This window comes from Lissotriton helveticus, chromosome 8 (assembly GCF_964261635.1).
Source record: "Lissotriton helveticus chromosome 8, aLisHel1.1, whole genome shotgun sequence".
Taxonomy (NCBI): Eukaryota; Metazoa; Chordata; class Amphibia; order Caudata; family Salamandridae; genus Lissotriton; species Lissotriton helveticus.
The window spans coordinates 1,705,260,437-1,705,288,427 of NC_136069.1; the positions used below are offsets into that span (position 1 = coordinate 1,705,260,437).

The 27,991-nt window shown below is 47.2% G+C and overlaps 1 protein-coding gene across 2 annotated transcripts in view; it reads right to left on the reverse strand.

Annotated features, from left to right (window-relative positions):
* Positions 1-27,991, reverse strand: part of LOC144773644 (pepsin A-like) — a 224,937-nt gene that overhangs the window by 165,614 nt on the left and 31,332 nt on the right. Inside the window, exons 2-4 of one of the 2 annotated variants that reach the window (XM_078658792.1) lie at positions 8,170-8,326; positions 6,418-6,535; positions 2,121-2,239 (exon numbers count right to left, since the gene is read on the reverse strand). The exons of the other annotated variant lie outside the window; for it this stretch is intronic. Of the exons in view, the coding sequence (XP_078514918.1) occupies positions 2,121-2,239; positions 6,418-6,535; positions 8,170-8,326 (394 nt within the window). The remainder of the gene's footprint in view (positions 1-2,120; positions 2,240-6,417; positions 6,536-8,169; positions 8,327-27,991) is intronic. 2 annotated transcript variants of the gene reach the window in all.

The following is a 27,991-nucleotide window of genomic DNA, read 5'->3' on the forward strand; positions in this document are numbered from 1 at the left end:
ATACACAACTTCCACTCCATATGCAAGTGGCACACAGACTGACACAAGCACGTCAATCACTAATCCTACCTCCACCTTAACCAGCCAATCACATCACAACCACACATACACAGATACTGACTCACACACACAACTTGATGCACAACATGACAGGTTCAGGTCCACTTGAAATGTGCACACTGGGCACAGTTGACAAGCATTCAGGTGCCAGCATTAATTTAGAAATGAACACTGACACCATAATGGCAGTTGTGTATGTGTTTGATATGTGTTGTGAACAAGTGTGTACCCATCGGTGTCTGACACACCTGTGTCCCTCGACATATGCATGTCACAGTAAATTTAAAAAATGACTGTGACATGTATATGTCTGCAGTGGTCTCATGCCCATTTACAGTAATCCCAACCACAATGTACCCAGCTAATGAGGGTTGCCTACATTCATGTCCAGCGATGGGGATAGGGGGTAGTGTTTTCTCCAGGGTCCCGTGTCAGCAGCGCCAAAGGGTACTCTCCAGTCGTATCCACTGGCAACATAAGTGGAATTGGGACCAAGACTGAAGTGGTAAGGCACATCCATATCTGCTCGGCGGTATGTGTGGCTGGAGCCCCGCCATCAGCCGCACTTGCCTATAGCACCGTAACAGCAAATGAGAATACTCAGCGAAGTCGGCGGAGCTCTGGATGGGGATTGTCCATGAAACAGCCAACACCTAACCCCAGTGAGCGGACCGCCAAGGTAGCGGGCGGGTTTCCGTCAGAAAACCGACGGTGGGACAGTTACTGCCAACATCTAAATAAGGCCCATCATCTCCTCCCTTTAAATATCTCAAGGCAAAGAGCGTCATTTGAGATGTTCTTGATGAATGGACTTTCTCACTACCTGAAACAAATATAAATTTGAAAACGTATCTGAACTGAAACCTCAGACTGTAAAGACAGCGAAGGGATTTTAATACCAAACATTAATTTTATAGTTGGACAGATCATTCTTCAAATAATTGCTATTGTGGTCCGGTGCCATTGAAATTGGCAGCCAAAGGAAAACTTTCTGGATGTAGGAACATTGACATTATTAATTTGAATTCAAACTAGGCTAATCCACTTGTGGGTGCACACTGAATTACAGTCGGTGAACAAAACATGCATTAAAAACTCCTAGACCTGGGAGTCTGAGAGTTGACAGCTCATTTGAGTACTAAAGATTGATTAACAACATATGGAGTGTGTGAAAAGCAATGGCTGTAAGTATGATGTGGTCTGGGAGTGTTGTTTTCACACCCTCCACCTTCCGGATAGAATCCCTTCTTTGGGGCGGGTGTTCACTCCAATAGGGTATAGACCCTTGATTTCCCCGTTCAATATCAGTTACAACAGAGCGTATGAGTGTTTGCCCATTAGTAATCAGACAAACTCATGCCATTATGTTCATAGCTCCACTTTTACTTTCAAAATAGTGGATCCATCTCCAAGAACTGCCAGTACGTGTTTTACCCCCATTTGAGATGTCATCAGTGACGTCACTGACCATGTCATAAGTGATGTAATATGTGACGTCATCAGCAGTGCATTGCGGGGGCGCGAGTTATAGTTAGCTCTACTAACTATAACGGCCGAATTTCTCTGGTTTTGTACGAGTGAAATGTCCAACTAACTATAATGTCCCTGAAACCTGTGGTCTTTTCAGGGAATTTCTAAGGTTTTTAAATGCTAATTTCTAACTAAAACGTGCCTGAAACCTATGTTTTTTTCAGTGAATTTCAAAGGTTTTTTAAAGGCTAATTTCTAACTATAAAGTCCCTAAAACTAATGCTTTTTTCAGTGAATTTATAGGGGTTTTTAAATGCTAATTTCTAACTATAACGTCCCTATTAAGTCCCCTTGAATCCTGAGGGTCTCTGGGGGCCAACTAGCCCACTAGGTACCTCCAGTAAGCGCCATTGAGCTGCGTTGCAGAGAGGTGTTCCGAGCCCATGCCTCTTTTTACACCACGCTGCAAACGCGGCTTCTGGCGCACTGCTGCTCGTAGGATGAAGTCCATTTGCGTATACTTTGGTCATATAATATTATTTACATATTTAGTTTTTCTTCTCCGGTCATATTCCTTTGTCTGTTCTTACCTGGACAATGTCATATCCAAGGACCCCAGTCATGCTCCCTTTGCCATAATGAATTGCAAGATTTTCATTGGTGGACTGGAAGGTGGAGGAGCTGCTGGGGTCAAATTTATTGTGGTTTACTGTGGAGACAAAAAAGTGTTATTCTCAATCACCGGAAAGAGCTGATGAGCAAATTGACAAAGCTTCATGATATGAATTCCCAGTGTTTGCCATTATTATGAGTACTAAAGGCCTCTTCTCTGGATGAATTTTAAGGTTCGTTGCAAGTTTCATATCATTGAAAATCATTGGAAGAGAGAAATATTGATATCTTGTTTGGGTACTCTGCAGAATCAGACAGACCATTTGTTCACTCTACCATTTCATACTGGGCTGCAACATAGAGAGTTGCTTTTAGGTTTGAGTGGGATTGCATGATCCAAGAATCATTTTAGCCCCATCTGTTAGGCACTTATACAAGCAGCCACTTGTTCCCCTGCCTGAAGGCAGAGCACATTCTATGCCACATGCAGAGACTCCTATTGACCTTATATTCACATTTCCACATCCTTGCTCAAGGACTCAGGCTTGGACATTTTGGGGCTAGTAAGATAACCCCCAATTTCTAAAAGTCTAAAACTTGGCATCCTCCCACCTCGGTCCTCAAATAATAGATCAGTTACCGATGTTCTGTCACTTTCTGATTTTTCTTAAGTGTCCACACAAATGCAGGACACTCCTCTCAAATGTCCAATAGACCTCTGTCTACCACTTGAAATGCTCATTTACTGGGGTATGAAGTATTTGAATTCAGAGAAGGTGGAACTAGGCAGTGACCAAGATGGCCACCAGTTTCTAGAGCTCCGTAAGCCAGTGCTGGCACAGGGGCCTCCCCATTAGAAGATTGATTTGTATAATATCAGTAATTGCCAGACCTCTGAGATGAAGGTGGAGCCCTGCTTGGTAAGTCACCTGAGGAAGATGGCTTCCCTGGTGCATTATACAAAGCTTGGAAAGCATTTATATCCTGTAATCTCTATAATGCCTTCAAAGCAGCAGAGGCCACCTGCACGCTGGACCCCAAATACACCACCCTTGTGCTACTAGCTAATGAGTGGAAATATATGCTCCTCTGTCAGAGTTATAGATAGGTCTCCCTCATTTAACACTGTCATGAAAACTCAGAATAAAATATTTCCAAGTAGTCTATAGTAGGCAAATCCCTTTGTAATACATCCCTAGTGGGATTTGTATTTTTATTGCACATTATCCCAATGCTTTTTGAAATCATGAGACAGCCTGCTCAAAACCTTGCCCCCTTTGCAAGATGCAGTGAAGACCTTTGATCCAGTGAAGTGGCACCAGAGAACAATTATATGTGTGGCATTGCACTGCTTCCAATCTATAGGGCCCGGCAGGCTCAAACAGACATGGTCATTAGCGCTTACATCTCAGATGGGGAGGAAGCCTAGACTGTCACTTCAAGAACTATGGTCATACATCATAGTTGGGCATCTCAAGCTACTCTACATATCATTCTAATATTTTTGATCTCTAGCCATTCTTGTGGCCTGTTTTGTGGGACTATCAGTTTTGGCGTCTCTCCTGTGTGACAGACACTTCTCAAGATGAAGAGGCGGAGGAGAAGCATGCACTTCAAAAGAAGCAGAAACCCAGCATAAAACTTCAAAGACCCAGACCCTAAATCACAATTAGTGTCTGGAAATGAAATTTTAGAAGGGGAGTTTGAGTCCCCATAAATTGCCATCTACCAAGCCACCAGATGGGTTTTGTGAGGGAGTTCTTCAACTATTTGTTTTGCCCTGGACCAGGACTGGGAGCCAAGGCCTGTTAGTCTCCTGTTGGGTGATAGTTAATTAGCCAATTTGAGTCTGGAGCACCAGCACTTCACGGCTTGCCATGACAAGTGTACCCTATGAGGAAGAGAAGAGCGCTGCAGAGATAATAGTAGTGCAAAAATATACTGAAAGAAATTATAATGGAGAAATTACTCTACGAGGACTAGTCATCTCTACTGGTGGACCACAAGAAAATGCAAGGGGAGAAGAAGATCTCATTTCTTTTTTTTAAAAACCTTGACTGGTATTGGACCCCAGAAATTACGCTGAGGTACATACTGATACACTCTGACTTTTGGAGATGTGACCACAGTACATATGATGCGTTCCATTTTGGGCAAACATATGGGATAGCCTGACAAATGTGTGTGCTGTTTCAGTCCCCTCATCCATAAATTTAGCCCTTCTGAAAAAACAATGTTAATGATGGTTTACCCTGCTCCACTGACACGCTCAGAGGTAGTTGGCCACATCCCTAGCTGCAGCCATGCTATGCATTCTCCAACACCAAAATCAAACAACCATGCCTTCGGAGCAGGAGTGGCTGTTTAACGTACGATGAATAGCTCAATGCAACCATTTGATATATAAGAGTAAGGGTAGATAGGACATCTATGGGCCATTTCTTCACTTACAGGGACCCAACTTTCCCTAGAGTCTTTAGGACAACAGCATTGCAGGCAATATCCACCCCCAGCAGTAAGCAAATGTTCTATACCTTGTACCTACATCCCTTCCACCCTACTGGCATCCCATTTATACAAAGGAGTAGGGGAAAGTGTGAACCAGCGTTGTATATATCGCAGACCGGCCAATATAGGCAAGGTTTCTTTCTACCTGTCCCACTTGTAATTCTTTCAGTCTAGACCATCTCACATGAGCAACAAAATAGAATGCTCCACACCACTGTCTCCTAGCCTTCTCACTCCTGTCTTGGAGGCTCTGAAAATCTCTATCTGGGACAACAGCATTATTGATATATGTGGAGCCCGGGAGCCCTGGGACCGGTTCCCCACCACGCCCCAATCATTCCAGCCTACCCCATTCCATCCACTATGCTCTAGGCAGACACCACGAACAAACCCCCCATTTAAATTCTTATAGGAAATGTTATCTATTTTCCTTCAGCCCCCAATTGTATCCCTTCCTGTCATTATGCTTCATAAGATTTACTTAAAAATGTACTTATATGAGTCACTGCATCAAAGATAGAAGTCACACCTCTAGTGACAGTTGTGCTGGCTTCACCCCTGGTCCACTATAAGCTGTAAGGTGGTCCCTGCAGATCTCCAATGTTCCCTTGCCATAGAAACAAAAGCAGGACAACAATGAAGGCTTCTTACTATCTAATAGTTGTTTTCTGCACAGACAAAAGCAGGACTATAATTAAGGTCCCTTGCTACCCGACTAAGCCAAGTGAAAGGAGCCTACAAACACTAAGCCTAATACCATGGACACATGATCAAATTACCTGCATAACAATGATAGCTCCTTCCTGTGTGGTTGTAAGTAGGCTTGGGAAGGTAGTATAACACACAACAGATCCTATTTTAGAATATTATCATATTTTTGTACAAAAAATAAACCATATACACCCTACACCTGTCAAGATTCATAGTGTACATAGCTACTTATTTAGGTTATGCTTCAAGTAAACTGTTCTTTCTGAAATAGATGAAGTTGTTCTTAAATGTGAAAGCTTTTTGTCCAACGTGGCTTCAGTAAATGATCCATTCCACATGCTGAAAGCAACACACCCCACCCTGCAGTGGAAAGATCCCGCTGGAGGTGGAAGGATTCACCTAATGCCCAAACGAATGGCGATGAGAGAGAAATGTTCCACTGGTTGGTCTGATCCAAATTGTGAATGTCAATCTCTTTAATTACCGGCTCTGAAGGCGTTTGACCCGAACAAGCGGAGTGTGGAAGGAAGCTGGCTGACCTCAATCCTACTCTTTGTTTAAAGGACATTAAGGGGCATATTTAAGAACCCCTTGCATTGCTGTTGCATCATTTTTTGTGACGCAATGGAGGCGCAAACCTTAAAATCACATTTATGAGGCTACGCAAAGCCACATTGTGTGCCTTTGAATGGCCTCAAAGGTATGGAGCAAGGCAAGGCAGGGCGAATCGATGCGTAGCCTTACTCTGAGCAAGGGAGGTGTTCCATGGGCACTGCAGTGGGTGCTCCAACACAACTCCTGTGGATGTGGATGGATCCCTAAATTTTAAAGGACTTTTAAGCCTGGGGATGTGCCAAATCCTAATATGTTTATTTCTCCTCTTTTTTCCTCTTGGTTTTTCCATTCAGCAGCACAAGAGTGACTGGAAATGGTGAGGAGCAGTTTGTGTCAGAGTGCTAGTGAACCTCAGGAGCTGGTCTGGTGAACGGTGAATGTGTCGCTGATGGGATATGAATACTGCTATTTGTTGATCTTTTGCCCTCAAGAGATACTCACAGCAAGCTGGGCTTGAACAATCCACCGACGGGACCCAGAGATTGGCTGATCCAGTGTCAAAGATCACCTTGAAGTCCTGGGGTGGGGTCCCAATGGAGATGGTGCCGTAATAGGAGGTCTGTTGGACAAGAAGAAGATCATTGAAAGGTAATTACAAATGTAAACCATTATGAGTCTTCAGCTACCTTGTAACACATTTTAAAGTGATAAACAACAAGAAAGGATTGGAACAGCAAATAGAGGTGGTGTTTCCACCATTTACCAGTGCTCGCTGTGCATTTTCCAATAGTGAAACAAGCAACAATATAGCATTGTGTTCTCCTGTTCAACCTCATATTGTTTTCCAAAGTAGGGGTGAAGAGCTGAAGAATATAATCACTCGGGGAACAAAAGAAGATGCAAGAGGATTACAGTAACTTCCTTGTGAAATCCTGAGACCCTTGTGAAATCCTGAGACCCCTGCCTCCTGATTTCTTACTCTAGCATAGAAGTCAGGCACAGCTGGGCAAACCTAATCCACAAAACAGAATCCTGCTGGTGACCTGGACAGGTGCCAGATGTTTCAGTGTATGCCATTATTAACAAGGACAAACCCTTTTATTTACAAAACCACACAAAAGTAGCTTTGCATGGCTTAGAGAGAATGTACTAGTTTCTAAGACCACTTGAGGTGTGCATTGAAAATGTCTGTTCGAGAGAAGGAGGAGGTGTAGGGGAGGAGAGATGACAGGGAACAGGGATAGATGAGGTTTGTGTGATCATCAATCAGTAATCCATCCGGTCATGAGCCTGGCGAGGAAGAGGGTGTAGAGAAGATAATGTGTGCAATAAAAGGATCATTTGAAGGGACTGAGATATTTTAAAGCACAAACACAAGGTTGTTGGTGTGAATGTAAGTGCAATCTGAGTCTAAATTTGTTTCTAAAATCTGTGGCAATTCTTCAATGTAGGTTTTCATTAAGTGGACATTCTGTTATTTTGATTTAATCAGACTAAACATTTCCACCATTGATTTTATTTAAAAAATGGGGTGTTGTGAAAAGCTTGTGCCCTGGACTTTGTTGTTTGGGGGGCTGTGCTGCAGCCTGGTGATCCATGGAAGAAGTTTAAAGATTCAGAGGCAGATTTACAAGGAACTGATGCATTTGCATAGATGCGTCATTTTCCTTGCGCCTGCATCGAATGTCCTTGTGCCACCATGGATGCACTGTATTTACAATACATTGCTCAATGGCGCAAGGGTTAACAGATGTGTTAGAAATTCTAACTTATCTGTTGGCCCAAACGTCACGCATAGCTGGAATTGTGTCGCAAGCTCGACGCAACTGCAGCGATGGATTTTGAGGCCTATACTTCTGTCATTCCTATACCTGCTTTAAGCAGGCATACGGTTTTGATGCAGTGGCGTCTTAAAAGTGGCGCAGTGAAATCATGTTGATTTCACTGCCTCGCTTTTATGAATATTCCTGTGTGGAAGCACCCACCCTGCGTACATTATACCTGACACAGGTATAATGTGACGCAGGGCTTTACAACGTGATGCCTCTCCCTAGATGCGTCATGTTGTTAATAGGCCGCATAGTTAGCGCCGCCTTTCCGTCAAGAAAAGTGACACGATGGCGGGGCTTGTAAATCTGCCCCTCAGTAAATAGGTTGCTATCCCTCCAGCACTTGCAGTGAGTGATAAGGACCCTCTCCCAGTGTACACGGGGATCCCCAAAAAAAGACAGAAAACTGGTCTTTTTCACTTACGTCAAAATAGTTGATCATGGGCTCGTAGAGCGCGTCGGCATCCAAGACTGGCAAGTATTTGTTAGCGTGGTCTATTTTGTGCAACTTCAGAAAATCCTTCAGAGTTCCATCTTCTCTCATCCGTTCCCTCATAGATTTTTCTTTAATTAGAGGAATCCTAAAAAGTAAAAGATATAACCAAACACATCCATATTAGAGACAGGAGATCTGGTGATCTGTGTCGGTGTTTGTTGTATTTTATTGCATTCAGACGCAGGTGACTGTCACCTGAAAAACACGTTGAAATAGTGTGTCCTGGTCAGGAATTAAACCGCACTGAAAGTTGTAGTCATGCAGTCGGATCCAGCCCTGGATGCGCAAAGGAGCATGCGCAACATATGTCACATGCACATTGAGCTATGAACATGCTATTAAACAAAGGCAGCATGTACTACTTACCATAGTGCAAGGGTGCCTGTGTTGAGGGGAAGATTCTTTATGAACTGGAAGGTCCCCCTTCCTGCACATAAACAAACTTTAAATGCCGTGTTATAACTTCTATATGTGCTGCTCAATGCAGCACACTTAGAAGTTACAAAACAGCATTTTTTATAATGATTATTTAAGGTCCCCCTTCCTGCACATAAACAATCTTTAAATGCCATTTTGTAACTTCTATATGTGCTGATCAATGCAGCACACTTAGAAGTTACAAAACAGCATTTTTTGTATAATGAATGTTTATATGCAGGGAGGGACACCTTCCTGCACATAAACAATCCTTGGGGTTTTGCTATTTCTATGTATGCTGCAGAATGCAGCACACACGGAAACAGCTAAAACGAGGAGATATAAAGCATTTCTCCTTGTTTCGCCAGAATAAGACAAGGTTTTACCTGGCCTTAATTTTGGACCTGACCCATTTTTATGCCGCCCTTGTAAATATGGGCCAACGTCAAAATCAATGGGTGTTGTGATGAAACGCCCACGGCAACACCCATTGTCCTCCCCTTTCATGTTAGGTACAGCGTGAAGCAGGGCCTTATTTATAAGGCAGCATTAAGGCATGAAAATTAGGCGAAGCCCATATCGCCACCACAATATCGTGAAAAGTGATGTTGTGGTGGTGAGAGGGCCTTGTAAATATGCCGTACAGTATTGAACTGAGAGCTTGGAACACCTGACTCTTTGTAAGGTTCAAGATGGATGCAACTAATCTTACCTGTCAGCAGTACAGGAAAATGTATGTATTATTTATAATTCCCCAGTCTAAGTATTTGTGATGATGTTATGAGCACCTGAACCCTCTATAAATTAGCACATTTTATCAGGAAGAATTAGTAAACCCAATAGACTGAGAATTTAAATTAAACTTCCTCTTCAGTCATTGCTGAATTCAGTCTCTCAATAAGACATCATTCAAGGCACTTTGTCACCCATTCTTGAAGACAACTAAACGTGTATCCACTCACTGACTCATTCTTGCATTCATTAATTTACACAACTACGGTAAAACACAAACTCAATAGCACATGCTGCATGAACTTAAAATAAAAGTTAAAAAAATAAAGCATGCTGCTGCCATAACATGTCAGGAAGATTCTTGCAATAAAAAAATAAACAAAATATATCAGCAGCGGAGGTCTTACATTGCTATTGTAAGTATTGTATATTTTTGGTACACTTTTAGGAGTTTTAAAAGAAGTACACACTATATGCAATATCATTCCATGATGGTTTACTGCAAATCGTCTACCAATGGTAAACAACCTTTACAACGCACCTTTTACCACGCTGTGCCTTTACAACGCAACTTTTACAACGCAAACCATTACAACGTATTGCGCTGGGGGGCGCTCTAGGATAGGGAATGTGTTTAATGTACTATTCAACACCTTCTCTACTATCCACGGGGACTGGAGTTGGAATAGTAAATTAAACAATTCACTATCCAGCGCCTAAAAGCATTATGCGTTGTAAAGGTATTTGTTGTAAATACCGCATTGTAAAGGCATGCGATGTAAAAGCATGCATTGTAATGTCATACATCCTCTACCAATAGGGTTTATCTAAGGTGGTGAACAACACCAAAATCCTTCCCCTCAGAGATAATCTGTGCGATATGTAGTATGATAAGATCTGCAGGCGTTAACACTGCAATAACTATTCACTCCTACAGGCTTATTGTTTTTAAAATAAGTGTGTCATAATGAAAATATCAGGCCTGCGGCATTTGTCGTAACTTTACCTAGTAAACAGGCAGGACCCATGGAACTTGAAGTAATGTTTCCCAATAAGACAATATGCCCCATAGACTTTATCTTTTTGTTGTTCAACTAAACAACTTAGACCTATTTTATTGAGCATAAATTTTCCCAAAAGAAATGCATTAGATATACCATAATAAAAGTACAAATAACTTCAAAATTACAGTTGTCAAAACAATATAAATCCCTCCGAGGAGAGACTGACAAGGATGATCATGGTGTAAATCTTCTATCCAAACCATTTGAGTTGGTCACCAGCACCAAATCTCTATGAGATTAGATGAGACAAAAGACAGGAAGGCTTCAGCACAGTGGAACGTCAACCCACTCTTGAAAGACTCTTGCCTTTAGCACATGAGTTCAAGTGAGGTAGGTTGAATGGCCTGGCCATTAAAGTTCATGATAAACAGATCAAACCCGTGGAATTTGACATAGGTTTTGCCAATGGACCAGTAAGCCCTATACCCTTTACCACTGGTTTGACACTGAAACCAACACTGGTCTACTGAAGTGTGGGTACACTGGCAAACATCATACATACAATTATACAAATAAAAGTCAGACCCAGTGTTTTCAAATCTGGAAATTGGGGATCTGGAGTCACCGAACGAATGATATTACGGTGGAGCAGTATCACTCCTCGGATACCCCTTGTAATGAGGGTCTAATTGTTCACTGACATTTTTGTTGACTTGCAATATCTTGATAATGTACACTTTACAGTACCTTATCAGAAATTGAATACACTCTTTAGGAGCTGTGTTTCTAAAAGCCTGTTTTTGAATAGAGTCTAAATACTCTATAAATGCTCTATAACCATGGACACTTGTCATGAAATATAACTGAATCACAGTAAATGTCAACTGAAGAATGTCAGCCTCAGTAGGAGGAAGTGCTGCTGTTCTGTAACTAACACTGAGTTGTCCACAGGCACAGCTTAGCCAATTTGCAGAGTGTTGTGCCAATCATTGGTGTGACATATTGATTTGATTGGGCCTGTTACTTTTGACTTCTTTCACACTATTAATAGTCATACCTCTATTATTGTACTGCCATCTGTGAATCATTGTAAGCATGAGGTCAATTATTTATCGTAACCCCCTTTCATGCTTGTGATGCGGTACATGCACTGGGAGTGGCAAGGGTTCGAATTCTCCTGCAATTGGAAACTACAACCAGAAAGTGACCACGCGACTCCTTGGTCCAGGCTTTCCGGAATTGTCCATTGACTCAAAACGAGCTGGTAAAACCAATCAACACAGGGGTTGGCGTTTGACCCAGAGAAACAGAGTCTATTCCTAAATGAAGAACTTCACTGAATGATCAATATTATAGGTACATTTTGCAGTGTGGGAGAATCTGATTGACTTTAGGGAAACTTCTACAGCTTCTAAAATTTAGTTTGAAAGTTTCCATACCCAATATGACTACTAAAAGGTGTAAAATTAATCAAGTTAGAGACAGTCCTGCAACATAAAATAATTGTTCTACCTTGCATAGTCTTGAATTAGACTGCCTTTGCTGTGGACAAAATTACTACTTAGTAATGCAACATTTTATTACAAAAGTTACTTTTATAAGCCTCTTTATTATTAAAGTATTCTAAATACTGGCATATTTAATAATTGACATAATATTGATGTAAAAAATGTTGACTTGCAAAAATATAGGAAAATAAATATCATTTACTAACAAAAACACAAATATTGAAAACAAAAATATTGCTGTTAAAAGTATCTATTTACACTAATATTGATAATAAAATATCAGTAACAAAAATATTGTCACCTTTAAATAAACATGTAAATAGTATTAAATATTCAAACCAAAAATATCGACTACATTAATCAACAAGTTTAAAACAGAAACATAAAAATAACATTTCACGTAAAAATAAAATTAACCATTTAATTAATCAAAAAATATTCTAAGTACATTCAAACAATCTCAAATTATTTAATAAAGGGAAACCACCTTAACAACGCAGGAAGAGCCAGGCATGCCTGTCAAAGCAAGTGCAACTACACTTGCCTTAACCACACTTATGCGTGGTTATGACAATGCGCGGTCTAGATGCTGAGGTGGGCGGGCCCAGGAATGATCGGGAGAGTGGCTGACCATTAAGTGGGGTTGGGCTGGGTTTTGGAGGGCTGGGGGTAGGTTTTAAGGGTTGGGGGTAGTTTTTAGGGCTTAGGGGACAGGGTTCTTTTTAGGGCTGGTGTTGGGGTAGCTTTTATGGTTTGGACGGTTGGGGTAGCTTTTAGGGCTTGGGGTGCAGAGTATTTTTTAGAACTCGGGGGGCGGGTTAGTTTTTAGGGCTCAGGGGGTTCAGAGAAGCTTTTAGGGCTGGGGGGTCGGGTAGTTGTTAGGGCTAAGAGCAGGTGGCAAAGAGTGTGATCTTTACCTTATATTCCTATACCATATGTGCCTTTACAATAAAAATGAGTGGTAAAGGCATGCGTGATAAAATAATTAATTGTTCACACGCATTCGTGGTTTAGGCAGCGTAGTGGAGGCACGTGTGGTTTAGCCATGCATGCCTCTGTCATACAACCTTAGAATGAACAGAAATGAGCCAAAAAATGCACTTCCAAGTTTCAAAATAGTATTCAAGCTATATATTTGCAAAAATTATTAACATGTAAACTATTTCAACAAATTATTTCAACAAATAGTGCAAAATATATAGGCAAAATTATAAAATAAACACTTGTTAGCATTCACCAAAAAAGACAATGTCTGAAAAAAACATTATAACTTAAACAAAATACTATTAAAAAACACCTGAAACAAAATAACCGAATAAACCAATAACATTACACAATAATACTAATAAACTAACTATATAAAAGGCACTCAAACCTGCAAGAAGACGATACTCTGCCAGATTTTCAGACAGGATTACAAAAATGAGAATTGGAAAAATAGATACAACTACTTGACAAAGTAAGCAAAAGATTTATCTATATTAACTTTTAACATAATTATGTTTTAAATGCTAAAGAAACAAAGTATTAGCTAAATATTCTGCTGCTTTTATGTTGTTAGTTATATATACTACATGAAATTAATGCAGAGTCGAGAAACTACTAATCTACTGACAAACAACAAGAATTACATGCCTGCAAATACTTAATCCAAAAGTGTATTATTTAAAACATTTAATAAACAGAAAATTCCCCTAAAACAATTTTAATCTAAATAAACTCCCTCCACCGTCACTAACTACCACCAAACAAATGTTTAAAATAAAATTAAATGCCTTTGTTGCCCAACAGAAAAAGACATACTAGAGTAACATTACAGAACCTGACAATAAAAATTGCAATTTTCAGCAAGAATATCTATGCACGTACAAAATAGCAAAAACAAAATTTTGCATGTCAATACAAAATGTAATATCATTTTTAAAACCATTTAATACTTAATATTATTGTATTTTTTGCAGACATAATCACAGAAAGAGCAGGAAACATCATATCACAGAAAGGGAAACAATTTCTCTTTTTCACATGAGCTACATTTACAGCGAAGAAAGTACAAATAAGGAAACTACCGATTGGAAGTATACTATATAAATATTTCTTTAATGTTAGGCTCTTTTTAAAATGCTCTCTATATTGTTTTTGCTCACTATAATTTTACATATATATATTTGTATGTGTATCAGAGTAAAAATGTTCTACCCTCAGGGTTTGTCAGATGAGGTGACCAATACCAAAACCCTTGCCTATTACAGCAATCTGTCTACATCATGTAAAGGGCTACATTCTCTAAAACATGCTTTTCACAATAAATATGCTAGGCCCACTGCCCTTGTCATAGGTTTTGATAATAACATGTTGAACCTTTGGACATTACTTTTCACATTGAACCAATCAGGCCTTTATATTTATTTATTCCCAATTACCAAGTCAAGCCTACTGTATTGAGCATAAACTACCCCAAAAGGCAACCATGAGACATACAGTCATAAAATTACATAGTATACAAAATTACAGTTAACAAAGGAAAATGCTTTTTCTCTCAAGGGGCCCGACTATGATTATCATAGGGCAGAACTTCTACCCACATGGTTGTCAGCGATGGTAACTTCCACCAAAACATGTGTCTGCTATGCTTCTCTGTGTGATTCCATCTGATAAAATATCTCTCCGCAGGGTTTAATATAGAGTAATACCAATTCACGCTCAAATGCCTGATGACCATAACATATGATTTTCAGTACAAATACACCAGAAGTACTGTCTTTATCTCATATTCAACAGATCAGGCCTATGGCCATGCTAATTGATGTGCCACTGTAGCAAATTGAGGCCTACCGTATTGAGCAAAAGCTTTCCCACAAGCCAAAGAGCACAATACAGTCACTCTTTTATATGGGAGCACACAGCTTTTGTCTAATCAAATGCTGTACTCAAGATAAGAAGCATGTGTGCGGTGTGCTAGCTCCTCTTTCAATAGTTCTTCTAAAAGTTATTTTTCTGTGTGCCAGCAAGCCAGACCTAAAAAGGTCAATGAGATTAAAAGGCATTATTAGAAATTGGGTTTTTGGTTGATTGGGGTGTGAGCCCTGGTAAAGCAACAGCCAAAATCCCTTGCAGGGTGAACCAAAAACATCACTAAATTAATCTTTGCTTAACCCTCGATAGCCTGGCAGAAAAAGTAGTCAGGCTTAACTTAAAACCAATGTGTAAAGTATGTATGCACCACACAAACAGTAATAAAGTGAAACAAAAAACAAGAAAAATCCCAAACCAATTGTGAACAATAGAGTACATGTAAATAAATGATGTTGCACCAAAACTACAAAACTCAAATCAGTAGAAGTGAAGTTATGAATTTTTAAAGTTTTTAGTAAAAACTAGTGCCTCAAAGATCAAAGCACCAACCTCGGACTTCTAGTCAAGCAAGACCGGGTCAAAGTTGAAAGTCATGGCCAACTACAATGGAATGCAATTTGGATACAAGAAGTGGTTTGGTCACAATCAGCACTTACCTTCAGACTTAAAAATGTTCTTGAAGAAAAATGTCTGAAAAGGTCAAATTCAGCATGGCAAGGTTGCAGGAGGTGTTTGAGAAGGGAGCATCGTCGCTGGATGGCATGGGGTCGAAGTTGTGATGAAGATTTCTAAGCTAGGACTTAGTTGTCAAAATGTAAGTCGAAAAACTCCAGCGATATAAAAAAGTGGGCTGTACCCGAATACGGTTTCATGATGTTGGATACTTCTTTGGCGAAGGACCGCTGAAATAGATTTTTTGCTGTGGAGGTGAACGTGGAGAGAGAAGCCACAAAGTCAATCCGACTGGCTATGCACCTTGGATAATCGGCAAGCAGGTTTGTCCCACTCTCCTCCTCGTTCTCAGAGCACTTTTTGGCCAAATTTTGTCTAAGTTCTTAGTTTTTGGAAAATGGCCATCTGGACTTTAGCACAATAACCAAAGGTCCAGGTCCTTTGGGAGACCTCTTGGGGGATCAGGACTCACTCACTCTGGCCCCAGATGCCGATTCAAGATGGTGGGAGCCTTTTATGTCACTGTGTCGCTGAACAGAACGCCAACAAACCAGCTCTTGCAGTCACTTCTGGCAATCCTGGGTGCAGGTGAAACTACAGGGCTCAACACCAGGACTGGCTTCTCATGGTTCAAGGCAGGCCTCGGGCAGCAAATCAGTCCTTCTTGGTACAGCAGCAATCTGGCAGAGTGAATAGCATGTCAAAGCAGTAGGCAGTCCTCTGAGTGTCCTTCTGCATTTCCAGTAGTGAACTGAAGAGTGGGCCTGAAGTTCCTGTTTTTAAAACCTGGTGCCCACTTCTGAAAGGTGGGTTAAGCTCCTGGAAAGGTTCTTTGAAGTGCATGCCATTTCCTGCTTCCCTGCCCAGGCTCCAAGCTGGCTGAAGTGACAATACAGAGCTGTTAGGCCCCTTGTGTGAAGGCAGAGTGTTGGACCCGGCCTCATGGCGTGGTCCTACCCCTCCCGCATGGCGGGCCCCGGACGACATCGGCCCTCCACAGAGCCTCGGGCGGCCCCTTCCGCCCGATCCTGCACGCCCCAACACTACCGGTCCGGTTACCATCACGGCCCCCCACACCGACCTGACTCCATCGTGGGCCCATCACGTCCTGAGCACGAGGCCTCGCCCGACTCCATCTTGGGCCCACCACGTCACAAACACGTGGCCTCGGCCCCGGCCCAGGCCCCAGCGAAGCTCCGACATCGAGGCGCGAAGATCTACCCAGGTGGTCGAGTGGCCACTCGACAGATCCCGGAGGAAGGGGAGTTTCGATGGGCCTCCAGCCGTCCCCGGACGCCTGGTATCGATCGCCCCCGGCATCCCTGGGTGCTGGCTCCACCCCCCTGCTGGGTGTCTGGACACCATCTTCCCGGCCCCTCTGGCCCCCAGGCGCGAGGGTCCGGACATCAAAGGACTCCAGTCCTATATCTGGGCCAGCCCCGGAGTAGGACGGCAGTTGTATCCTGGACTGGAAAGCCCTGCTGACGCTGTCACGGCCGACACCAGAAGAACTCATTTTCCCTGTAACCTGAAGATACCCTGAGAGCCTGCTGGCGCTGCCGCGGCCCACCTTTGCCGAACGATCTCTGGAGCCTGCTGGCGCTGCCGTGGCCCACCTTTGCCGAACCATCTTGAGAGCCTGCTGGCGCTGCCGCGGCCCACCTTCGCTGAACCATCTCTGGAGCCTGCTGGCGCTGCCGCGGCCTCCTCTCCGACTCCAACCACCTGTCGAGTCCTGCTGGCGCTGCCGCGGCTCGACCTCTCGGAACCCCCGGCTCGAGGATTGAGAGCTGTGCGCAGGGTATCCCTTCCTGCACCCCTATCAAGACTGTCCCGCTACCCTAACCCTTTTAAGAGACTTTACAGATCCCTCGATCTGCTTGTACATATCGCTGAGAACCAGCAACCTTTATTTCCTGATAAAGCTTACGAACTCAACCTGGTGTGGTGTCCATTTATAGTGTTGTGGTTACTCTGCTGTCCGATCCTAGGAGAGGGCCCTCACCCAGGAGGCCTCTCGGTAACGCTCGGCTACTTCTTGACGGAGAGGTGGACCTAGGGGTGGTCAGTCAGACATCTTCTGCCTCCCCCGGGGTCGCCTTTCTAACATTGGTGGCAGGCGACGGGATCCGAGCCGACGCAGATCGTACAGAGAGTAATTCACTCACTACCGAGAAAAACACACCGCGACCATGACTACTCAGGAAACCAGACCGACTGCGGAATTCCAGAAAGAAAAGATGGAAGATTACAGCCACAAGGAATTAAAACAATTCTGCAAGGACCGAGGCATCGCTACCACGGGCCTCAACACCAAAGAGGACTTTAAATCGGCCCTGCAAGCCTGGGCGGACGTCGATAACGCGCCACCCCAGAATGAAGACAACCCGGGCCCGAACGGACGCCCGGAGAACGACGCGAACCCAGCGGGGGAAAGACCCACAAACCTAGACACGGGCCTCTCCCACGAAGACGCCCGAGAACGAGAGAGGAACCAGCTCCACGAGTTGGAGCTCGCCCGACTCCGACAAGAAGGAGAGATACAGCTGGCAGAAAGGAAATTAGCCCTCGAGCAACTACGGCTGGAAGGAGACCTAGAGGAAAGGCGAAGGCAAAGAGACCTCGAAGAAAAGAAACTCATGCTCGAGCATGAGCGCGGCCTCAAAGAACTAGAAATCAAGGCCAAGACAAACGAAACCGGCACCTCCGGGGGCAAGACCTCACCCCCGCCGGTGGACACGAAGGTGCACATACCCAAGGATGTCGTCAAAGAGTACTACAAGAACGACGACATCCAACGGTGGTTCAAAGCCTACGAGGTCGCCATGACCGCCCATCGAGTACCCCTCAAGGACTGGGGCGCCGGCCTCTGGGGAAAGTTCATCAACAAGGGGAGAGACGCCCTGCTAGAGCTCCCCGACGCCGAGATGACCTCGTACGAACACATGAAGACCGCCCTCCTCACTCGCTACGGACTCACCCCCGAAATGTACCGGCAGCGATTCCGAGACTGTAAAAAAATCCCCGGTACCACTTGGGTGGAGTACGTGAACTTTTACAGCAGAGCCTTCGAAGGGTGGATCAGAGGCTGCCAGGTCACCACCTACCAGCAGTTGGTCGACCTCATTATATGGCAACATCTTTCCAATAACTGCTTCATTGAACTCCGGCAGCACCTCCTCGACAGCAAACTGACAGAGCCACGAAAACTCGCTATCGAGGCGGATAGATGGGTGAGCACCCGAGTTCCCCGGAGTCCGATGGGAGACTACGGCCGGGGATCCCCGGGGAACCACTGACCACGAGGCGGCGGAGGAGGCCAGAGCCGGGGCCGAGACAGCCCCCCGGGGTCCTCCCCTACCTCCACTTCGCCATCCCTGGGTCGAAGGGGGGGGGCCCCAGCCAGACCCGGGCCCCGCCCGAATGTTACGTGCCACAGATGCCAGCGACTGGGCCATTATGCGAACGACCCTCTCTGCCCGATGAACCAGCGACCCGGCACCACCGGTCCCCCGAGCCGCCAGATCGCAGCCGCCGCCCTGAGTGCAGAGGGAGGCAAAGAAGAAGACGATGACACCAAGCAGGCCGAGTTGGAGCCCGCCGCTATGATCTTAGCATGCCTGGGCGATCGAGACATGATCTCCCGAGACCCGATCCCAGGCAACACCTAGAAATACCGCCAATGGGTCACCATCAATGGACGCCGGGCCGAAGCCCTCCGAGACACTGGAGCCAGCGTGACGGCGGTCCGCTGCCACTTGGTGACCCCCGAACAAATTCTTCCCAACATCTTGTGCCCCGTGCGGTCGGCGGACAACTCTGAGAGTTTGTGCCAGATGGCCCGCATCCCCTTCGAGTGGGGAGGGGTGTCGGGCATGCTGAAGGTGACTGTCCGAGACGATGCCCCCGTGGACTGCCTCCTCGGGAACGACCTGGAAAGTTCCCTCTGGGCCAGCGTAGAGCGGAGAGAGCATCTGGGGATGCTAGGCCTTCCAGAGTGGGTCTGTGCGACCACCCGCTCCATGTCCGCCCGAGCCTCCACCCCAACGGAGAAAGCCCCGATCTAGGAGCCGGAGTGGCCCGCACCTCCACCGGCCGTCGTCCCCGAGGACGCCGACCCTGAACCCGGCCCCCCGGGGCCCAGCCATGAAGAAATCACCGAGCTCGGTCACCTTCCAGAACTAGCTCAATGGCGCCAAGAAGGTGGCCCCACCCGCGAACAATTCCGACAAGAACAGAGCACCTGTCCCTCCCTCGAGGGAATCCGACGACAAGCCGCCACTCAAGCCGCTGGAGACCCTGCGGGGTCCCACTGGGTCTATTGGGACAACGACCTTCTCTACAGTGAGCAGAAGATTGCCGAACTAGGGGCCAGCCGGGTTCTGGTCGTTCCCCTCCGATTTAGAGACTTCCTCTTGAACTTAGCACATGATGTGCCCCTCGCCGGGCACCTGGGGCAGGACAAAACTTACAGCCGCCTGGTGACCCACTTCTACTGGCCGAAAATACGCAACGATGTGCATAATCACTGCAGAACATGCCCGACCTGTCAAGCCAGCGGGAAGAGCGGGGGGAAAGTCAAAGCTCCGCTCCAGCCGTTTCCCGTGGTCACCACCCCCTTCGAGCGAGTGGGGATAGACATCGTGGGGCCCCTGGACCTCCGCACCTCTCAAGGGCACCGCTTCATCCTCGTTCTGGTGGACCATGCCACCCTCTATCCGGAAGCCATCCCCCTCCGAACCATCACGGCCCCAGTAGTAGGCCGAGCCCTAATGGGGATCTTCTCCAGAGTCGGCTTCCCCCGAGAAGTCGTGAGTGATCGGGGCACAAACTTTATCTCCAAGTATATGCGATCCCTGTGGCAACAGTGCGAGGTCACATATAAGTTCACCACCCCGTATCACCCCCAAGGGAATGGACTTGTGGAGCGGTTTAACCGAACACTGAAGGGAATGATCAAGGGCCTAGAGGAGCCATTACGACGCAAATGGGATGTTCTGCTGCCTTGCCTCCTGTTTACGTATCGCGAAGTACCCCAGAAGTCCCTGGGGTTCAGCCCCTTCGAACTATTGTATGGGCACCCTGTCCGAGGCCCCCTCAGCCTGGTCAAGGAAGGCTGGGAGACGGCTGTCCGAGGTGCCCCACCAGATGTCTACCAGTACCTCCTGACCCTCCGCAACCAAACTCGGAAGTTCCGGGAACTGGCCGAAGCCAACCTGGAGGCTAGTCAGGAGGAGATGAAACGCTGGTATGACCGGAACGCCTCGTCCATCGAATTCGAGCCGGGCCAGCAAGTCTGGGTCATGTCCCCGGTTGAACCTTGCGCCCTCCAGGACCAATGGACGGGGCCCTTCAAGGTGGTGGAGCGCAAGAGCCCCGTCACTTATTTGGTGGACATGGAGTCCCCCAGGAACCCCCTCCGGGTTCTACACGCTAACCGGCTCAAGCCGCACTTTGCCCGCACTGAACTAAGTCTGCTGTTAGCGACCGATGACGGAGCTGAAGACGACTCCGAACCTCTGCCAGATCTCATGAGCACCACTGAGAAGGATGGCTCCATCGAAGGGGTCACGCTCTCCTCCACCCTGACCCCAGAACAGCACCATGACTGCCGGCAGCTGCTGGAGCAATTTGCAGATCTATTTTCCTTCACCTCTGGGGTTACCCGATGGTGTGTCCACGATGTAGACACCGGTGACAGCCCACCTGTAAGACACCGAGCTTTCCGGGTGCCCGACCGAGTGCGGGCCTGCATCCAGTCCGAGCTGGCCAAGATGCTAGCACTGGGGGTAGTCGAACCCTCCGACTGTCCGTGGGCCAGCCCAGTTGTCCTGGTCCCCAAAGCCGCCGCCCCCGGCACGCCCCCGGAGCTCCGGTTCTGTGTTGACTACCGGGGGCTGAATGCAGTCACCAGGACCGATGCCCATCCCATCCCCCGGGCGGATGAACTGATCGATCGCCTGGGGGCTGCAAAGTATCTCAGCACCTTCGATCTCACGGCCGGGTATTGGCAGATCGGCCTCACTCCTGGAGCACAAGAACGATCAGCCTTCTCGACCCCTGATGGCCACTACCAGTTCAAGGTGATGCCCTTCGGCATGAAAAACGCCCCGGCCACCTTCCAGAGACTGGTGAATAGGGTGCTGGCGGGGCTAGAAGAGTTCAGCGCCGCCTACTTAGACGACATTGCGGTGTACAGCCTCCACTGGGATGCGCACCTGACCCACCTCCGGGAGGTCCTGACGGCACTCCGTCGGGCCGGACTGACAATAAAGGCCAGCAAGTGCCAGATAGGCCAAGGGTCCGTGACCTATCTGGGACACCAAGTAGGGAGCGGCCAGGTGGCTCCCCTCCAGCCAAATATTGACGCTATCCAGGCCTGGGAGCCCCCGGTCACCCAGACCGCTGTCCGAGCCTTCCTGGGCCTCACTGGATACTATCGGCGCTTCATCAAAAACTATGGGAGCATTGTGGGACCCCTCACAGAGCTGACCTCAAAGAGACTACCCCAAAAGGTGCACTGGACCCCCGAGTGCCAGGTAGCCTTCGACACCCTAAAGACCGCTATGTGCACCGCCCCCGTGCTCCAAGCCCCCGACTACAGCCCAGAGTTTGTGGTCCAAACCGACGCCTCGGAGCACGGCATTGGGGCAGTCCTCTCCCAAGTAAACCCTGAAGGTGCCGACCTTCCCGTTGCCTTCATCAGCCGGCGGCTGCTGGCCAGAGAACAGCGATGGAGCACCATCGAGAGGGAAGCCTTCGCCGTCGTGTGGGCCCTAAAGAAGCTCCGGCCCTACCTCTTCGGCACCCACTTCCGGGTCCAGACCGACCACCGGCCCCTGCGGTGGTTGATGCAGATGCGGGGAGAAAACCCGAAACTGTTGCGATGGTCCATCTCCCTCCAAGGGATGGACTTCACTGTGGAGCATCACCCCGGCAACGACCACGCCAATGCTGACGGCCTGTCCCGATTCTTCCGCCTCGGCGAGGAGAACCCCCAAGAAGATGGGTGACTCTCCCCTGCCTTCAGCTGGGGGGGACGCGTGTTGGACCCGGCCTCATGGCGTGGTCCTACCCCTCCCGCATGGCGGGCCCCGGACGACATCGGCCCTCCACAGAGCCTCGGGCGGCCCCTTCCGCCCGATCCTGCACGCACCAACACTACCGGTCCGGTTACCATCACAGCCCCCCACACCGGCCTGACTCCATCTTGGGCCCACCACGTCACGAACACGTGGCCTCGGCCCCGGCCCAGGCCCCAGCGAAGCCCCGACATCGAGGCGCCAAGATCTACCCAGGTGGTCGAGTGGCCACTCGACAGATCCCGGAGGAAGGGGAGTTTCGATGGGCCTCCAGCCGTCCCCGGACGCCTGGTATCGATCGCCCCCGGTATCCCTGGGTGCTGGCTCCACCCCCCTGCTGGGTGTCTGGACACCATCTTCCCGGCCCCTCTGGCCCCCAGGCGCGAGGGTCCGGACATCAAAGGACTCCAGTCCTATATCTGGGCCAGCCCCGGAGTAGGACGGCAGTTGTATCCTGGACTGGAAAGCCCTGCTGACGCTGTCACGGCCGACACCAGAAGAACTCATTTTTCCTGTAACCTGAAGATACCCTGAGAGCCTGCTGGCGCTGCCGCGGCCCACCTTTGCCGAACCATCTCTGGAGCCTGCTGGCGCTGCCGCGGCCCACCTTTGCCGAACCATCTTGAGAGCCTGCTGGCGCTGCCGCGGCCCACCTTTGCTGAACCATCTCTGCAGCCTGCTGGCGCTGCCGCGGCCCACCTTTGCTGATCCATCTTGAGAGCCTGCTGGCGCTGCCGCGGCCCGCGGCCTCCTCTCCGACTCCAACCACCTGTCGAGTCCTGCTGGCGCTGCCGCGGCTCGACCTCTCGGAACCCCCGGCTCGAGGATTGAGAGCTGTGCGCATGGTATCCCTTCCTGCACCTCTATCAAGACTGTCCCGCTACCCTAACCCTTTTACGAGACTTTACAGATCCCTCGATCTGCTTGTACATATCGCTGAGAACCAGCAACCTTTATTTCCTGATAAAGCTTACGAACTCAACCTGGTGTGGTGTCCATTTATAGTGTTGTGGTTACTCTGCTGTCCGATCCTAGGAGAGGGCCCTCACCCAAGAGGCCTCTCGGTAACGCTCGGCTACTTCTTGACGGAGAGGTGGACCTAGGGGTGGTCAGTCAGACATCTTCTGCCTCCCCCGGGGTCGCCTTTCTAACACAGAGCACATGCTATTCAGGTGTAAGTGGGGCTGTGCAGAGCCCCACCCCACCATCCTGCCAGTAGATTACCCATTCAGGCATACCCAATCCCCCTATTGTGTGACTGTCTCGGAGGAATTCACAAAGTTTAACTGTCAGCTACACTCAGTCATGTGAGCCAAGACAGGGTGTAGGCACTAAGGGCACACAAATTCCAAGTGTCTAAAAGTGTCATTTTCAAAATGGTATTGAAAAATCTGCCTTTACCATAAAAGAGGGTTAATCATTAATATTTCATAGGTTCCAAACATGACATATCCACCTGCTCAAAATGAGCATATTAAATGTAACTAGGAAACCCCAATGTTATCCTATGGGAGGGGGAAACAAATTTAGGAGTTTTTCACTACCATGGTATGCAAAACTTAAAACTACATGTCTTTCCTTTTAATTACAGAGCAACCTGCCCAACGGGCTTCCTAGGGCCTACCTTGAGGTCACTTATGTGCAATAAAATGGGAGCATAAGGCTTGGCAAGGGGGTTTTAATGCCAAGTTGACGTGGCAGTTTAGAACTGCATTCAGGCTGCAATGACAGACCTGGGACATGTTTTAGGGGGCTACTTAAGTGGATGGCAAAATAAGTACTGCAGGCCCACTGTTAGCAGTTAATTTAGAGGTCCTGGGTATATGGAATACCACTCTACAAGGAACCTATATTTAACTTAAATATCCTAATTAACTATTTGTCAATCAAACCATGTTCAGGGGACAGAACACATGTACTTTTGTACTGGTTAGAGTCTTGTGGCCAATAAAAACGAATTTCATGTAAAATTAGAGGTAAGTAGGCAAAAGGTTTGGGGGAAGGCCACCCTAAGGCTGACAGGTCTAACAATTGTGAACATAGTACATAGTAGAGAGTCAAACTTCTGTTGTTAATCCTGCTAATGGGGAATAAGGCAGTGGTTGAGCAAGTAAATACATACGGCATGAGTGAAATAGGGTTTGTTTTTGGAATTTTAACATCATCAACATTTGTTAGCTGGCAAATGGTCAGTAACAATAAACAAGAAATAACACTATATGAACATGTCAGGACCCCTGTGAACTCTATTAAAGTCAGGAGCGCCACCATACCGTGAACCGACATATAGTATGTGGTCATGACTCTGCCCAGAGCCTAGGAATGAATGATCCCACCCACGATGCTGGATGGACTTTTGACCATGTCCATGCAGTATCACTAGGACACCGGTGAATGCAGGTATGACAGTTATTGGACACAAGTAGTCTCCGGCTATTAAGGAAGGGGCGATTGTGCAATGTGTTATTGCACACTTGATATGTTTGTGTGTATGCTGACCTCCTCTGTGCAAACTTTATTCCTATCCAGTATAAAGGGTCCTTGAAGCAAGAAGTATAACTGACCTATTTTGCAGACACAAAAGAGTTTGATACCCATTTTACTTTCACCTTTCACCTTTGGTAACCGCTTGTTGAGGTCGAGCCTAGAGCAGCACATGCGCTGCTTGCTCAGCTCAACTTATAGTAAGGGGCTTTTCGAAGTACTACCTTTGCCGTCCACCAGCTTGCTGTTCCTCGCACAAGCATGCACAATGTGCACAGCTGGCATCTGGCACGCGCTTGTTCTCTTTTGATCCCTATCTTTCCCTTTCTCACTCACCCTCTCCCTGCCTTTTACAACTGCGGCTGCACCACTGTGCCCGCCCCCAATCCCCCCTCCCACTCCCTCCTCGTCAGCTTCAGTGCGTGCGCGTGGCAGCTCATGTACAGCAGTGTTTGCATTAGTGCAACCGTTAGCATAATTTTTTTATATATTTAAACTACCTGCAGACCTTTGCAAAATCACCTGCTTCTAGATTAACATGGCCGCACAGTGTCACCAGTGGCTCGCGCAGCCCGTTTTTACTTCAACACTGCGCACACAGTCACCAATGGTGCCCGCCGCTCACTTTTTACCTCAACACCAGCATGCAACGTCACCAATAGTGCCAGCCCCGCCACACGCTTTTTGCGCACTGTCACTCACCACAGGCACCCGACGCCAGCTTTTATCTCAACACGGATGTGCACCATCACCCTATGGCGCCCGCCGCCTGATGAGAAGAGAGATTTGGAAAAGCACACACTTTTGTGAGGCAGATTAGGTAGGTGTAACGGAAGGACAGAGAAGAAAGCTCCTGAGAGACCGTAGAGCACGCTTCACAATAGAGAAAAGGCAAAGGGTGAAGGCATAGAGCTTTAAGGTCATGATACCCTTGCGTGCGAGTGCGGCCAGCTCGTCAATTACTTTGGCCCTCATTTGCCCTCCTCAATTTACCAGTTGTTAATGTTATAAAAAAAATGATTGTGGCAGCTCGTGTACAGCAGTGATTGCATTGGTGCAACCGTAGGTGGAGTTTCTTTACTCTTTTCTCTGGATCTGTTGAATTGGGAATGCTTTTTTTACCTCAGTCTTCATACACTTTCCTGGTGAGAGCTGCAAGGAATGATCATATATGTGGCGATTACTACCCTGGTGTACGTTTAGGAATGTTGTCACCGGGGCTCCTCTCTCTGCCCTGGTGGGAGCTGAGGAATGTCCTTAACAATGGTAAAGGGGGTGGGGGGTCTAGTCACTGACCTGGAATCTTCCCACCCGAGGCTTCATTCACTGCCCTAGGGAGATTACCAGGCCTCATTCAGATAAATTTACAGCGAGAGACATTCACAAAACTAGTAAAAACACACACAAGTCAGCGAAAAAAAGTGAAATCTAAATTCGCAAATCCACAGACATAGTTCCATTATAGGCGCAAGACCCCACCCACACCACAGCAGAATAGGTATGCATGAATAAATACACAACACAACTTTTTGTTTGGAGAAAATATTGCTGCAGGTTTATTCCATACAAAAGTATGCAAATATGGTGGGTCATCTTACGGGTGAACCAAGGGCATGTAGCTGTACCAGCCTATGCTGCCCTGCCCGCCTGACGAGCCAAGCACTGTGGAAAATCCAATCAGCGCTACCCTTATAGGGGTGATCCCCTTATTGGATCATGTGACACATTGGTCCCTTATTACTCACACCCCTTTCAGGGCGGAGCGTAGCAAGGCAAGCCCCCGGTGGTTCAGGCCCACAACCACCCGAAGGACTAACGGGGCACCAACATCATTGTTCCAGGACCCTCCCCTGAGGCTCCTGGGATTTGGCTCTGGTACCCTTATTGTGCTCTTGCAGAGGTATCCGTCTGTACCCAAACTTCTTCAAGATCGCCCTGTACCTCCACCACAGCTCTGGAGGCGGCCCCCATCGCCTAAAGAGGCCCCCACCAACACAGCTGTATTCTCACTTGCCACCTGCAATTTCCTGGGCCTCATTCATGTCCAGTAAGAACAGATTCAAGCCCACCTGTGACCAGGTGCACCCCAACTTTATAGGAATAACCTTTGGTGTTCACCCGGCATAGCCCATGCCTGCTAAAGCCAAAGCCCCTTGCTCTGTGAACTTGCGCATGGAGCGGTTTATCCTTCTCTGGGATTGTACCAGTGCCTCACATGACCTGCAAGAAGGTGATGGCTTCCCAGGAGGGAGCTCTCTTAAACATCGCTAAATTACCCTGTAACCTGATGTGGCTCCCACCTCCTGCAACCTGTAGTTGCAGCCCTTCTAGCATGTTGTGCTCCCTAATGCCTGTTTCCCCAATTTATGGAACAGCAGCACGCTTGCTAAGAAGACCGCTTCCACCACCCGCCTATATACTCTGGCTATGTGGACGGGGCATTTCATGCATCGCTGAGCAACCCAGAGTGCACCTACTTTGTTGAGGTTGACCAGACATGTGCACAGACCTTTGCGATTAATATACCATGGCGAACAAGATTGCTTGCATAGCGCACACTACTGCAGTCACAGCAACCATATGGAGTGACAACTTACGCCAACTACCAGGCTTGCTTGACTAAAGCTCGGTCACAAATACCCACATACCTGCTAACCAGCTGTGACCCTTGATGCTGTATGAGTCTTGACCCCACTCTAATATGCAGATTCCTACAATGTACCCTTCTGCCCATGTGTGGGCGAGAAAATACCTGTAACACTGCAAATCCCACTGCACTCACATACTCAGGCAGTCCAGTGGTGGTAGGGGTCCTTATCATTGGTTCTGCTATATTGCCTGGCCTCCTAGCCCACAAGCACCCTCGTCTGACAGCAGCCTATCTGCTGTTTTGACCGTGCGATGACCTCAACCTGGTGCAAGACGTCCCACTCTACACCTGTGCTAACAGACTTCCTTCAGAGAGGCTGGAGTGAACGGTTATATGTTGTGCATC